General features: G+C 36.4%; 2 protein-coding genes across 7 annotated transcripts in view; one reads left to right on the forward strand and one right to left on the reverse strand.

The window, feature by feature from the left end:
* The window catches only part of RARS2 (arginyl-tRNA synthetase 2, mitochondrial), a 38,866-nt gene extending 36,156 nt beyond the window's left edge, over positions 1 to 2,710 (reverse strand). Inside the window, exon 1 of the mRNA XM_004673676.2 lies at positions 2,659 to 2,710. Within this exon, the coding sequence (XP_004673733.1) occupies positions 2,659 to 2,694 (36 nt within the window). The 5' untranslated portion in view covers positions 2,695 to 2,710. The remainder of the gene's footprint in view (positions 1 to 2,658) is intronic.
* Positions 2,711 to 2,854: 144 nt separating this feature from the next.
* The window catches only part of ORC3 (origin recognition complex, subunit 3), a 49,684-nt gene continuing 37,504 nt past the window's right edge, over positions 2,855 to 15,034 (forward strand). For 5 of the 6 annotated variants that reach the window (XM_004673677.2, XM_012723872.1, XM_004673678.2 and 2 more), the window contains exons 1-4: positions 2,855 to 2,929; positions 5,746 to 5,800; positions 9,970 to 10,067; positions 12,281 to 12,425. In XM_004673677.2, the coding sequence (XP_004673734.1) occupies positions 2,906 to 2,929; positions 5,746 to 5,800; positions 9,970 to 10,067; positions 12,281 to 12,425 (322 nt within the window). In that variant the 5' untranslated portion in view covers positions 2,855 to 2,905. Of the gene's footprint in view, positions 2,930 to 5,745; positions 5,801 to 9,969; positions 10,068 to 12,266; positions 12,426 to 15,034 lie in introns of those variants that run through there. The other variant, XM_012723881.1, reaches the window with a different exon arrangement.

Below are 15,034 nucleotides of genomic sequence, written 5' to 3' on the forward strand. Positions count from 1 at the left end.
ACAAACAACCAACTGGAGAGATAAAAATGAGTAAGAAGCTGCCAAATTAATATTTTAGAAAACACTTAAGTGAGGTGAGTCAAAATAAATCTGTTGTGGAAAATGAAGAATCCACCCACACCATGTGTGAAGAACTAGAAAGTTGGGGCAAGAAATATAAAGTCTGGGCAGAGTTGTCAAGTATGAGCAAGATGAAAAAAGACGGCATGACAAACCAGCAAGTAAAAAAGAAAGAGGGAGAGAGGGAAAACTGGGGGGCAGGGGGAGGGGTAAGGAAAAGGACACACACACAAAGGAATGTGCCATGCAGGAGAGCAAAGGGCTCTGTCTAAAAGAAAAGTACAACCTAATGATACAAAAAACACTCCTAAGTACTATAGGAATTGGAATTTATTAGGAATATATATATATAATAAACAAGAATTAAAAGATGTAAAAAAAGGAGTCTAAAAATTAAATCGATGATCAAACATTTTGTTATAGCTCAAGAAACAGGAAAAGACAATTGAAAACATAAATATGACATAGAAAGGCTAAGATAATCAGATAACAGCTCTTTAAAAAATACAAAAGTAACCAGAAAATAAAAATTGGGAGCAAGATAATCTAATATTAGGATAACTGATCTCCCCAAATATTAAAATAAGGGCAGCAAAAAGACTAAAAGGTAAATTGGTTCTCTAGTAGCAAATACATAAGGATACAAACATAAAGCCCAAAGTCACAAAATTTAAATGATAGCAAGACAAAACATTTAGGCTTTTGAAGCGAAAGGAGCAGCTTTTTAAAAGCATGTCCCCTGACTTGGTCTTATTTTTTAGAAGCTAATAGATGATGAATCAATAAAGTTCAAGGAAACTTAAAAAGTATCTTGGCTTCCTTAAAAAGCAGGTCAGGCCCTCCCTGGTGGCCCAGCGGGTTAAAGCACTGCACAAAGAAGCTTAACCACTTCCACATTAGTTTGATTCCAGCCTGCCCCAGAGGTGATCCACATGGTGTGGCAGACCTCTCCTGACCCGCCCACTGCTCCCCTCAGAGGTGTACTTTGTCGATCTGCCTGTTCTGCTCCCCACTGTCTCTCTGGTGAATCTTCTCACCCTCCGCATCTCTGACCTGTACCCCAGTTCTGTACGAATAAATAAATAAATCTTAAAAAAAAAAAAAAAGGAGGTCAGATGAGTACAGACAGCATTTGGGAAGTTGTTCCTAAGGGAAATTGTTGACTGGGGGAGTGAAAAAGAGGAATTGTTGATACAAGATTACACTATCAAAGTCACTGCTAGGTAATGGAGGCTTAATTTCTATAGTACCTTCTAAGAAGTATCTAGAATGTCTACCAGAATTGTCCACACAGAAATGGGAAGCAGCAATTTCCATTCCCTGTTGAGTAAAGGTCATTTTTCAGTGTTAATCCTACCACACTTTAGCTGAGTAGTGTCTGGGAGCAACAACATTCAGACAGGATAGGTCTTGTTAACAACTAAATGGATGAACATATGAAACGGCATGAGTGTCAGCTGGGCACAGTTGTGACCAAGGAAATGGAAGATAAGATGTAATATATAGTAACTGGGAGAATGTCTATATGTAGTAGATTATTGTCATAGTACGCCATTTAGTAGTAAAATGAAAGCAACAGACTTCCTCGCAGCATTAAAAATTGTTTTACAAAATTGAGGCAAACAAAAAATCACAAATGCAGGATAGTTGCAGTTTGATTATTACAGAATTCAATAATTTGCAAAATATTACTGTTTATTGGTATAGCCAGTATCCCCATGTCAATAACAAGCATAAACATAATTTAATGAGAAACTTCTTATGTGAGTGAGTTTACAACAGAGAACAGAACCCATGGTATTTTAACTGGGTTTATGGGACTTTATTTTTCCTTATTATTATTTCATTTAAAAAAAACGGAATTTACAAAGTAAAATAAATATGTAGGAAAATATTATACAGAAAATGCAACACTAAAAGAGACCCTGGTAAAGTTACTAAATTTCCAAAAATAAAGCACCCAATGACGAAAACTCCAGAAATGAAATAAAAACACTCAACATTGTAGCCTTGTTACCTAATTATATCTGATTAAGGCAAATAATTTAGTAAGGATATGACATAGGGCTGAATTCATACACTGGAAGAGTTACAAACTGATGTTTACCTGTTCAGTTGTTTAAAAGTCTAAAATAAGCTACATTAATTTTTTTTAGATTTTAGGGAAGTAGTACCTATCAGAGTTCAGCTGAACTCTGGAAAATAATTGCCAAAGCCACTGAAATTTCTAAATTACATACTTCCGACTGGAAATTTACATCATGGCATCAGCTTAGTGCACTAAGTGTCATTTCCACAGGAGCTCATCAGGGCCTAGTGACGCTCACACGAGTAAGGCACACAATGCTCCGGGGTGAGAAGGCGAGGGAAGCAACAAGTGCTTTCCAATTTCACCCAGAGCAATTCATCTGGGTCCCATTCTCGACCCCCCATGCTGTTGGCCGCGGCAGCCTCGGCAGCTCCACAGACGGGATAGAAAGTGGTATGAACAAAGAGGGTTTCTGCGGAACCTCCCCTCCTTTTGATAGAAGACAGGCCCTGGGCGCTGAGGCAGCTTCGGGGTGCAGGCGGCCCTCCAGCCAGGTCTGGGGTTCATACCTGACCAGCGATGGACCTGCGGAAGCCGCACGCCATGTCGGTTTGCCGGAAGCGTAAGCAGCCTCCAGGTCCAGCGCACCACTCCTCCCTCCTCTGCATGCCCCGCCCACTCACGCCGGAAGCCCGCCCCCAGGGTGCTTCCAGCCAATCACGGAGCCGTACGGCCCGCCGCTTACCTTTGCCCGGATACCGCGAGGGCGCGCGGGAAATCCCGAGTGGGTCTGGAGTCCCGCGGGCGGCGGGGGCTATGGCCACCTCCTCGGTGTCCAAGGTACGTGGGGGCGGGAGGGCGCTTCCTGGAGCTCTGCAGCCGCCGCCTCCTTCCCCTCTGAAGCAGGAACCTGCCGGAGGCTACTTAGGCTTCGTTGTGCCTACTCAGGGGGAGGGAGCGGTGCGTCTTTCCTCCAGGTGCATTGGAGGCCAACTTTGCTTGGGGGAGCGGAGCCGCGCGTCGGCCTTAATGGTGTGGCCAGGAGGGTTTTTTTAAGTTGTGCTTTGTGAAGGTGGGATGCCTCTAGGCTGTGCCCTAGTCTTCCCTCCTTTTCCCGCCTCATAAATATTTACTGTGCGCCGAGCACTTCGTTAGCTACGGAGTTACTGTGGTAAACATAATACTTAATTTCTGTGTTCAAAAACACGTGAAGCACAGATAATCACTAGTGGTCATTGTGACTATTGTTAGCTAGAAAGAAAGTTGTAAGTGAGCGGACAGAAGAGCGATAAGAACCTAATAGTGATTGCCTGAGGTCAACGAAGGCCTTTTGAAAAAAGTGACACTTAAGTGAGATCTGAAAAATGAGGACAAATTAATAATTAGGCGACTGTCTAGCAGATAGAACGGCGTGTTCTTTGGTCGAGAAGATAAAGATAAAATGGCATATTAAAGGAATTGAAAACTCAGTATAACCAGAGCAGAAATAGAGGGAATGTTAGGGAAAAACGAGAATAAAAAAGTGTGTGTTGTGTGTGAAGAGATAGGTGTCTCTTCCTTTGGGTTGCCTAGATGATCAGAGGGTGCAAGATGTGAGAGTGTATTTGGTAAGAGAATAAATATTGGCTTAATGTGGTGGCAGCATGTGACTATTTCAGTTTAAAATAATGTGAAATTAAATATAAGTTCTTCAATTGTACTAGCTGCATGTAACCTTGGATATCATATTGGTACAGATCTGTGATATTTCTGTCATTACCAAAATAATAATAGTTTGATAATGCTGCTACAAAGCAAGTGAGACTTTTAGCAATGAGTGCAGCCCATAAGTCTCTTAAATTAAGCAATTGCTATCTGAAACTTGCAAATACAAATGAAGATGCTGCCAAGACTTTCTCCCTAGTTAAAACTGTAGGTTAATGAGGAGGCTACCCGGTGGATCTAATTTGTAGTTTTGATTACAATTAAGAGAAGCTGTGTTTTCCAAGTCCATGTGTCAAAGAGGAACTAGAAGCCTTAGAATTTAAGGTGACAAAGAGTTGACTGATTGTAGTAGGTACAGATGCCAAAAGCACTTTAACTGCTAGTATTATTTTTTATTAGGAATGGTACTGTTTTTAATTGACAATTTGCCTAGTTTTAAAATTCCATAGGTTTGGCGTCATCTCTCCCCTCATTCTTTATATTGCATAAGCCTCATTTTTTGTACATCTTCCAGGATTGTGACTTTTTAAAGGAAAACTTAAGACATTATAACGGACCTGCTTATAGTGAGATGCTCATGAGGTGGTCTCACATAAATAAGAATCTTAGAGAAATGTTTCATGGAACTGCCAGCTTAAAAACCTACCTAAAGCTCTCTTCCCTTTTAGTATTTTCTGGTTGTTGGCTCTCCTAGACTTCTTCCTTCATCTCAAACACCATCTCTTAATCAATATTTCATAGTAGTTAACCATACTACCTCCACCATATATCAGGACCCATTCCTGGCACTCTTCTACATTTCTCCTTTATTCCTTCTTTTCCTTTATGAATTTTAGGTGAATATAAAAAGAAAGCAATGACATATTTCTCATGGTATTACATAATTTTACAAAACAAATGTATGTTTCAAATAATACTACTACGTGCAGATACTAGAGTATAAGTCACAATTTTTATACAGTATTCTGTAATTTAAATGAGCACTTTACTTTTGCACAACTGTCTTTAGCACTACCCCAAGAGGACTTTTTCCATTTATAATTTTTCATTTTCTATAGAAATGGCAATATTTAAGAAACTGTCCATGGTGTCTGGCTTTAGGGTTTGTAGAATAAACATAGAACTAGAAATTTGGAGTCTGTGTTTCACTAGTCAGATAATAGTACAAAACTAAATGCAGGAAAATTACGTGGTAATTGCCTGAAGTATATGTTAACACTGTCCTAAACATTGGGTAAAGTTATGAATTAAATGCAGTTTGTGCTCTGAAAGTGTTTACAAGATATCTGGGGAGGTAAACCCCTGAATAACTATGACATACAGTAAAAGTCATTTAAAACAGCCACATAAAGATCTTCATCCTAGGAGATTAAAGACCTTAGGGGAAGGAATAGTTCTAACTAGAGAATTGGGAAAGGTTTCTCAGAGTAGTTGGGTTTTATTCAAACTGGATTGGATAAATAAGTAAGAGTTAATCAGATGAAGAAAGATAAAGTAAAGTAAAACATTGGCCAAAATTAGCTACTTCCTGTCAAGGGTCTAGGTATTTGGAGTCTAGTTAAATAATTAGGAGATCGGAGATCATTACTATTTTTTATTTTCTTGATCTTCATATTAATTAATAGTACTGATGTTCTTCTCTTAGTTTTATAAAAATGCAACCTTTCCAGGTTTAAATTTCATCAATCTTTATTTTCTTTGCCTCTGAGATCAGGTCCCAGAAAACAAAATGAAAAGATGAGCATCCCATGGGAAGGTGGCAAAAGAAATGGGTAGCTCCCTTGTTTAAGAATTTTCCTTCTATAATTCAGATAGAAGATATATGATTTCTTAGCATTTTGCAGAAGCACCTTTAATAAAAATTTGCTTTTCTTTACATTTCTTGGTTAATCAGATTTGTCTGCTCCTTGGCTACTTTGACAATACCTTTCTTTTTTTCTGTCTTTTAAAAGGGCTGTTTTGTGTTTAAGCCAAACTTCAAGAAGAGAAAGATCTCTGTCCCAGTAGGTAAGATAACTTAATAACAGATTTGTTAAATTTCCTTTTCCAAGTCTTAAACATTAAGAACTAACTAACCCTGATTGAATTTACTAGTCCTCTTTCGAAACTTGGCTTACTTTATTTTGTTGACATTGCAAGCGTAAGTCAAAGGATGTTCTAAGGCTTAGGTCAAGAAGATAGTATTCTAAGAGGAAATCCATAAATACCTTCAAAAAGCAAAATGGAAAGAACATTTTCTTCAGAGGGTATGTAACCATTTTTAAGAAAGATTTTCTTAAAATCTCAGGGCTTTTCCTAGGGTGAGGTAGGGTGGAATTGACTGCAAAAATTCAGGAGGGACATTTGGAGTAACAGGTATGTTCTCTAGATTGAGGGGATAGTTACTTGAGTGTACACTTTTGTTAGGATATACCAAACTTAAAATGGGCAGTGTAAGTTACACCTCAGTAAAATTAAGTTACTAAAAAGCACTTACTTCATTTATTTCCTGTTAGTGATCAAGTTAAGACATCTTTATGAAAAACATAGTATTATTATCAGAAAGTATTTACTGCTATGGTTCCCAGTCATGGGTACACATTAAAATCACTTGGGGAAGTTCTATTTTTCCTTCCAATGTAATTATAGTTTACTTGCAAGAAACAGGTAATTCCCCTGTACCTTTCACCCAGTTATTCCATTTTGTGTAACTATAGTACAGGAACACTCATTGTCCAATTGTCTAACCAGACTAATCTCAGGGTCTAGGACCCAAGTGTTCATATTTTTTTTATAGGCTCTTAACAGGTTGAATATTTTTACTGAATATTCAGCATTGTGAAGATTAATTGTAATTGAAAAAAATGTGCTATGAAATTGAGCGTGCTCATGCACTAAGTTTGAATTTAAAAAGAAAAACTGAATTGTGTTACTGCTTGACTAAATAATAAATAACTTGAATATATAGGATTTTTCTAAAGCATCACATGAAGCAGATCTTACAGTGTTAACTCTTCAATTTGAGGTGAACTAGATAAGAGACCTGTGTTCAAGAAGCAAATAATATGTATTATTAATAATAATACAATATTACATTGGTTGAAATATATAATACATAAAATATTAGTTGATAGTGAGGGAAAGCATGGGTAAAAAGTCTGACAGTAAGAATCCAGTTTCTCATTAACAAGAAATAAACAGTAATCTTGAACTTTGTAGCCATATAGACCTACTCAGAAAAAGCTGACATTTTCTTTACCTTACACTTTTCTTTTCCCAAGAGGAAAGTAGCAGTGATGAAATTAGATTGTGGATGAAGAATAGCTCCATTATAAATTCTTTTATTTTTAAGTAATTGACTTGCAAATATACTTCTTTAGTATTCTTCAGGAGGTTACTAAACTTAACTAGAAATAGTTTATTTTCAGAGAAAATTCAAGACCTGTTCCCCTTTTTTCCATGAAGGATCTAAAACATATGACATTTGACATCATTAGCAATGTAATTGTAATTAAACAGCTAACATTTTTTATTATGTGCCACTTATTTAGTCCTATTAGCAAACTATGATGAATATTATCTCCATTTAAAAAAAGAGGATATTTGTCTGTCTGTTTATATAGATAGATATCCATAAAGCTTTTTAATGGTGTAGTAAACGGCAGAACTGGAATATGAACCTAGGCTGGCTGATTCTAAAGCCAGTGCTGTAACTGGTAACTCTAACCATTACTTAAGGCTCCTTTCACTATGAACTTTTTGTTTAGAACTCGTATTTAGTTTCAACTATAGTATACTAAGATCTGTTTATTTTAGTATTAGGAAACTTAATTGTGTGTAATTTTATAAATTAAACTTAGTTTTAGAAGGACATTTTGTGTGTGTGTGTGTGTGTGTGTGTGTGTGTTGATTTGAGAGCAACAGGTACTGGCATACTATGAGACTTTTACAGGGACTAACCTTGATTATAAGACAGATGGAACAGAAGTGAGGAAAATATACCCAGATTTTAGCATTTGCTTCACTGGCTTCGATTTTTGAAAGTTTGCCTGAAGATATAGGAAGGTGCTCTGCATTTTTCTCACCGTCTGTTCCTTGGGCATATACCTAAGAGAAGACTGGTAACTGCTTCCCCTCAGTGTATAAATGGTGTATCTTCTACAAAACAACTGGACAGGAACTTGTAGGGGGTGGTACAGAGAGGAAGAGAGACCTTTCCAGTGAAGTAAAATACTGAGTGGGAGCAGAAGAAAACCTGGCAACAGTCAGTGCTTACATTCCCCATAATCTCTCAATGCTTTTACTTTCTTAGACTCCCTGATCTATAAATGCCTGAGAGAAGTCATGGTAACAGTCAAAATTTCCTACTGATATTTTTCAGATTCTAATAGTTTTTTTTTTTGTTACATATTTTAATCTGGCATTTTTTTTTTTTGTTACATATTTTAACCTGGCATTATTCAATAGGTAGCTTTGTGTAATGATTTGCCACTTTTAACATTTCATTGTGGTTTTTATTCATTATCAAAGCTATCTCTGCTCTGTCTCATAGTAATATTGTATCTCCTTGCTTTTTAACTTTGTCCATAATTTTTTTTAAAGCTCTATTTATTTATGCATACAGAATATTATTCATACAGGCCAGAGGTGCAGAGAGAACTCACCAGAGACAGAGTGGAGAGCAAAACAGGCAGATGGACTGAAATACACTGCTGAGGGGAGCAGTGGGCGAGACAGGAGTATTCTGCCTGCCATGTGGGTCAGCTCCTTGGCTGGGGATGGAACTCGTGCTGTAGTGGCTGCGATAGCTTCATAGTGCTGTGCGGCACCACACCACCCTGTTGCGGCACCAGGGGTTCATAATTTTTATACCATAACTTTACCATTTAACTGTGTGGCTCAAGTATATTCTAAGATGTTTGATACATTTGAAAGTCATTATTTGCTAAAATCTGTCAAATATGACTGGGAGAATTCTTAATGTGGATGAGACTTTCTGTTTCAAATTATCAGTTAACATTAAAGCTATGATTGAATACTAGCAGAATCTCAGTAAAGATAGAAATAAAGGTATATTTCACATTATTTAATGCTGTGAAAGTCCTAGTTATTGTAACAAAATACCCAACAATAAGCAATAGAAATAAGGAAAGGAGAAAACAATAAGGACTGTAACACATTTGGTTACATTTCTGGATGTGAATTTTTAACATTAGAAATACCACTTCTACCAGCAGTCAAATATTTTATCCAGTCAAAATACCAATATAATTATTTTTTGAGAAACAAATTTTCTGCAAAAAATGATTGGTGATGGTAATGGGAGGAAGACGTGTTTACTCTATTAAAGTGAACTACAAAAAATAAAAAAACTACAGTAATTAAAGTACATTAGGACTGATATCGGAATTGAATAGAATTGGGTTCAATAATACAAAAGAAAAATTCAAAAGAATTTTGAAATATATCTAAGTATTTAGATGATGTTACCACAAATCAGTGGGAGAGGGATTATTTAATGAATGAATTGTTTTTCAAACAAAGTTATAACTCAAGTGTGATGACATCTGTTTACTGGGTCATGAAAATAGTCTTAAAAAACATAGGAGAAAAGGAATAATTGCTATCACCAGACAAGGATAAGTATTGTTCTGGAAACTTCTGCTTTTGTTTCTATTATATGTATGTGTGTTGGATTATGAGGTAAGACATATTTCTTGTGGATCATGGTTTGAAAACCAGTACAATCAATATTTTGATAAGTATTCATATAGAAGAAAAATTTCAGAAAGGTATAAAATTATATAGATAGAATAAATAAAAGACTGGGCTAGATTACATCATCGATAAAGGAACAAACAGTGAGTACATGAAACAAAGTATAGGAGGTCTTAGCTTAAGAACACTTAGTAAAAATAGTTAATATCAAAACTATATTTCTTGAACAGTAATTAAATAAAACTTAGAAGTTAAAAGGTAAATGATAGAGGTGTAATTAAAATTTAAAAATGGAAAGGTACAGTTAATATGGTAAAATATGTTATATAAAGATAAATACAAAAGGGTATTAAAACATTACCTTTCCTCAAATATATATGTATATATTTGTACATATAAAAAAATTCTACCTTTGCACAAAGATTGTCTAATGTGCATTATATAAAAACATACTGACTGACTTCTTTCTGTGTTTTTAGGGAACTATTTTAATAAAGGAAAAGATGAATCTGAGGATAGTAAGCTTCGATTTGAAACTTATCAATTGATGTGGCAGCAGATGAAATCTGAAACTGAGGTGAATACTATTTTTTAGTAATTTAACATTTATACCACTGACGTCATATTTGTTGCTTCCCATTTTTCTTTCCATCAATTTATTTTTTAAAGATTTATTTTAATTTATTTATGCATGCAAGAACTGGGATGCAGGCCAGAAGTCCTGGGGGGTGAGGATTCACCAGAGAGTGCGAGAAGCAGAACAGGCAGATCTACTAAAATACACTGCTGAGGGGAATAGCAGGTGCAACAGGAGAGGTTTGCTGCACCATGTGGGTCAGCTCCCTGGCTGGGGATTGAGAGGAGATGGAACTCATGCTACAGTGGCTGGCAATAGCGTGATAGTGCTGAGACTTTAATCCTGGTGTCACCTGGGAGGCCCCTCCACCAATTTACAAGAGAGCTGATGAATACAAGTAGTACTGGCTAAATAAAATCTGTATAACCTTGTAAGGCAAAAGGTCTTGTATATACCCATTTTACATATGTACTTTCAGTGGTGGCAATCTATAAATTACTCATTAATTTACATAGGTAAGAAACCAGTCTACATATCCTCATGTTTTCACTTCCGATCCTCATATCCTGTTACTTTGCTCTTTATGTTCTAACTCTGAAAAATTTCTCCACTACATCACATTCGTAACTCTAGAGTCAACTTTTTTTCACTTTATGAGTGGCTCTTGAGTAGACTTGTTTGGCCATCAAGGTGCTTTTTTTGTTTGTTTGTTTGCTTTTTTAATCCCTTGGGCAGAGTGCTGAGTGCTTCCAGTTTATATTGCTGCTCACCATTCTTTATTGCCTTATACTTAGTGGCTTAGCTCATTCATGTATTCCATGTGACTTGAAATTATTTGAGTTTGTGGCTTCTAATTTAGGACCTACTTGTTTCTTTTCTTTTTTCTTTAAAGATTTATTTATGCATACAGAACTGGGGTACAGGCCAGAAGTGCAGGGGCGGTGAGAGGATTCACCAGAGACAGAGTAGGGAGCAGCATAGGCAGATGGACAAAGTACATTGATGAGGGGAGCAGTGAGCAAGTCAGGGGAGGTCTGCTGCACCCTGTGAGTCACCTCCCTGGCTGGGGACTGAACTCATACTGAAGCGGCTGTAGCTTCATAGTGCTTCGCTTTAACCCATTGTGCCACCAGGGAGGGCCCACCTGCTGTTTCTTAACCTGAATTGTCATATTATCCTCTTAACTAATATCCCTGATGTCAAATCCTTCAGTTCTGTAACCAGCTTCTCTAGCACCATTAGGAAAATGAGAAAGTCCTCCATTCTATTATGTACAGCCCTATACCGAGCTATAGACTAGATTTTTCTAGCCCTTCTACCATTATGGTATCCTTTAATCTAACCTTCACAGTGCTGCCAGAAACCCTGATTTAATTATGTGTCTGCTTCAAATCCTATGAATGGTTGTCTTCACAGGAAAATATCCAGACCCTTTACACTATGTTTTTTCTTGGTCTATCTCCTTGTTTATTTGTCCAGTCTCTTTACCTACCACTTCTCTAAGCTAGGATATACCTGTGGTTCCCCAGATGTTTGGTGCTTCCTTTCTTCCTTGACTCTCCAACTCCTCATTCTTTTATGTTTCTCTACAGTCATCTCCTCTAACAAATGCTTTAGTGCTTTGGTTCAAATTTATCACTTCTTCATCTTAAGTTGGATGTCATACTCTTTGTTCCTTTATTATGATAACACTACATAATATATATATATATATATATTTTATTACAAAAGTTTATTTTTACATCATTTTACACATTTTTTTTTCCATCTTGATTGTAATCCCCGCGGGTTTCCCATCACCAAATCACCCGTGTGCCACCACCATAGTCCCGTGCATTTCCCTCCCCCTCCCCCCATTTTTGATCCCATTCCCCACTCCACCCCCACAAAATGTCTCTGGTATATGGTTGTTCATTATTTTTGTTATTTTCTCTACTACACAATATATTTTAATTGTCAGTATCATTGCTCAGTTTCTCCACTCAAGTGGTTGGCAAATGTTTGTTGAATGAATAAGTGAAATTCTTTAAAGAGGGAATCAAAGCACTAATCATTGAGATTTAAGGAGAAGTCATTTTTTAAAATTCATCCCACTTAGTAATCATTTTGCATGTGATCTCTGGGGTAGAATTCATGATGATGTTTTTCCCCAAAACTGGGAAAGAAACATCACATCTATACTAATAATAATTCATGAAGTTCTTGTCTTTTAGCAACTACAAGAGGAGTTAAATAAAAACCTGTTTGACAGTCTAATTGAATTTCTACGAAAGGCTCATTCTGGTTTCCAGAAGAATACAGGAGATTGGGGCTATCAAATAAAGCTCAGAGAAATTCCAACTGCTGCTCTTGTTCTAGGTATCTATATATATGTGCTTGTTTTTGATTTGGTGGTTTTGTTATTGAGAGTAGGATGGATTAGCTTGTTCTGGTAAATATGTATTTTTTCTGTCTCATTTTTAGAATTAAAACAACTGCTGTTTGCTGTGCATACTTATAAAACCAATAAAATTCCTTATACTTATTATACATCTCTAAATTTAAGAAAATGATCTAGGATCAGCCAGAACCCTCCCACCTTTTTTTTTGTCAGAGAAATTGAGGAAAATATATTTGTGCTATTCTCCTTTCCTTAGTTAATTTATGAGAATATATAAAATTTGAGTTCAGTGATAAACCATTAATATTTTAACTGATATTTATAATTTTTTTCCCCCTGTCATATCTTCAGTGTAATTTCTCTATGACCTTTTATTTTTCTTTGCCTAGTTTTTCCATATTTGGTTTTACTTCCATTTACTTTGTTTTTCCATCTGGAACCATTTTTATAGTGTTGTATTAAGGGAATTTTGATGAATTTTTTTTAAAATTGTTTTCAGACTTTTAGATACTTAAGTATTTCCGATGTCCCTTTTTTTTAAAAAAAAAAAAGATTTATTTATTTGTAATTGGTGTATAGGCCAAGAGGTGTAGGGGTGGTGAGAGGATTCACCAGAGGCAGAGTGGGAAGCACACTGCTGAGGGGAGCAGCAGTGGGTCCAGGAGAGGTCTGCCATGCCATGTGGTCACTTCCGGGGCAGGCGGGGATCGAACTCATGCGGGAGTGGCTTTAGCTTCTTAGTGCTGTGCTTTAACCCACTGTGCCATCTGAGAGGGCCCTAATAATCCCATTTTTAACAGACATCTTGGTTGCAGGATAATGGAAGAAATTTCATTGAAATATTAGCACATTTCCTTCTTCCCTTTTGAAAAGAAAGTTGAATTAGATTCTAAACATTAGCTTTATTGTATTTCAGATTTATTATATATTCAAGCTTTATTGTATTAGTGGGCAGTGAGATAAACTAATTTTAATATTTAATACTGCCTCTAAAACTACTCATTGCTTAAATCTTATTCTGGTATCCAGGGCAGTATTTCTCAAAGTTTAGTGTTCCTGCAGATAAACTCCAGGGGATTTTAGTGAATCTAGAATTTCATTAATATGTCTGGGCTGGGGACTGAAATGCTGTATCTCTAGTAGATTTCCAGGTGATGTCCCCAGTGCTAACCCATGGACCACATTGGGTAATAAGATTCTTGTAATGTGACTAATGCATCTTTGTAGTACAACCTGCCCTTGAGTTCAAAACTTCTTCTATTTGTAGATGAGAAACTGAGGCCCACTGATGACTTGCTTGGACTTTGGGGTGTTTTGCAACTCGTGCCAGGTTACAGCATTCAGAAATGAAGTGAGGCAAACATAAGAGGGATGGCCTGATAGATTGTTGTGAAAACATTGTTTAAATCCCTTTTCTGCCTATTGTCAAAGGGAGAAGCTAATGGGAATCATGTGTCAAAGCCAGAGAACATTTTTCTAGTTAAATATTTTGATTATCTTGCTTTCAATAGAGAAATCTTTTGTTTTAAGGAACATAGTGTTAATGGACTTTATAAAATTACTGACAGATAAATCGTTGTTTTGCTAAACTCCCAAATTTGTTCTGACATATAGTATAATAATTGTAGACCCTAATGACTGCTAGAAATACGGTTCTGATGTGATAAAAAATTTGTGGTCAGACTAATGTTTAAACACAACTACACATTTTCTGTTTTCAAAAAGATGTATGCCCATTTAAAAACACCCTGCTAACATTGTATGTTGCACGTTGATGATTCTGGACCTCTTTTTCCTCCCCTAAGCAGTTGAATTTTTATAGTAGCAAATCTCAAATAGTTCTAAAATCCTGGTGTTGGTTCTTGTGTACTCATAAAAGCACTTTCTAGAGTGTAATGATTGGGACCATATCAGGTAATAGAATATTTTCCAAAATAGTGGCTAATTATCTATTCAACTCCAATTTTAGGTAGAAAACTTAAATACCAGTAGGTGGAAATAAGAACACAAGATTCAATAAATACCAAAAGGAACTAGAGTTTGAATTTGTTTTTAGGGTCTTACCTCAAATCAGCATACTTATGTTAAATTTTAATATTTGAATTCTCAATTGTTAAGTCAGTATGACAGTAAGGCTAGAATCTATAGTCCCTTGTTTTAGAATAACTTAATTAATTTGAGAAAGTGATGAAATTACTCCTAAGAAGTTTTTGTAAGAGTCAGTACACCTTCCCAGTAATATTTTTTTTTAAAGATTGATTTAGTTATGCATACAGAACTGGGTGTAGGCCAGAGGTGCAGGAACAGTGAGAGGATTCACCAGAGACAGAGTAGGGAGCAGAACACATAGATCCATGAAGTACACTGCTGAGGAGAGCAGTGGGCGGGTCAGGAGAGGTCTGCCACGACATGTGGGTCACTTCCAGGGCTAGGGATCGAACTTCTGAAGTGGCTGCTTCTAGCATCATAGTGCTATGCTTTAACCCATTGAGTCACCAGGGAGGACCCCCAATAATTTTTTTAAAAGAGGAATTTTTGTCTTACCATATTACATATATGTGTTATGTATACTGCTAGATATCTATTG

Source organism: Condylura cristata, unplaced genomic scaffold (genome assembly GCF_000260355.1).
Source record: "Condylura cristata isolate star-nosed mole 26May11 unplaced genomic scaffold, ConCri1.0 scaffold00001, whole genome shotgun sequence".
Classification (NCBI taxonomy): Eukaryota; Metazoa; Chordata; class Mammalia; order Eulipotyphla; family Talpidae; genus Condylura; species Condylura cristata.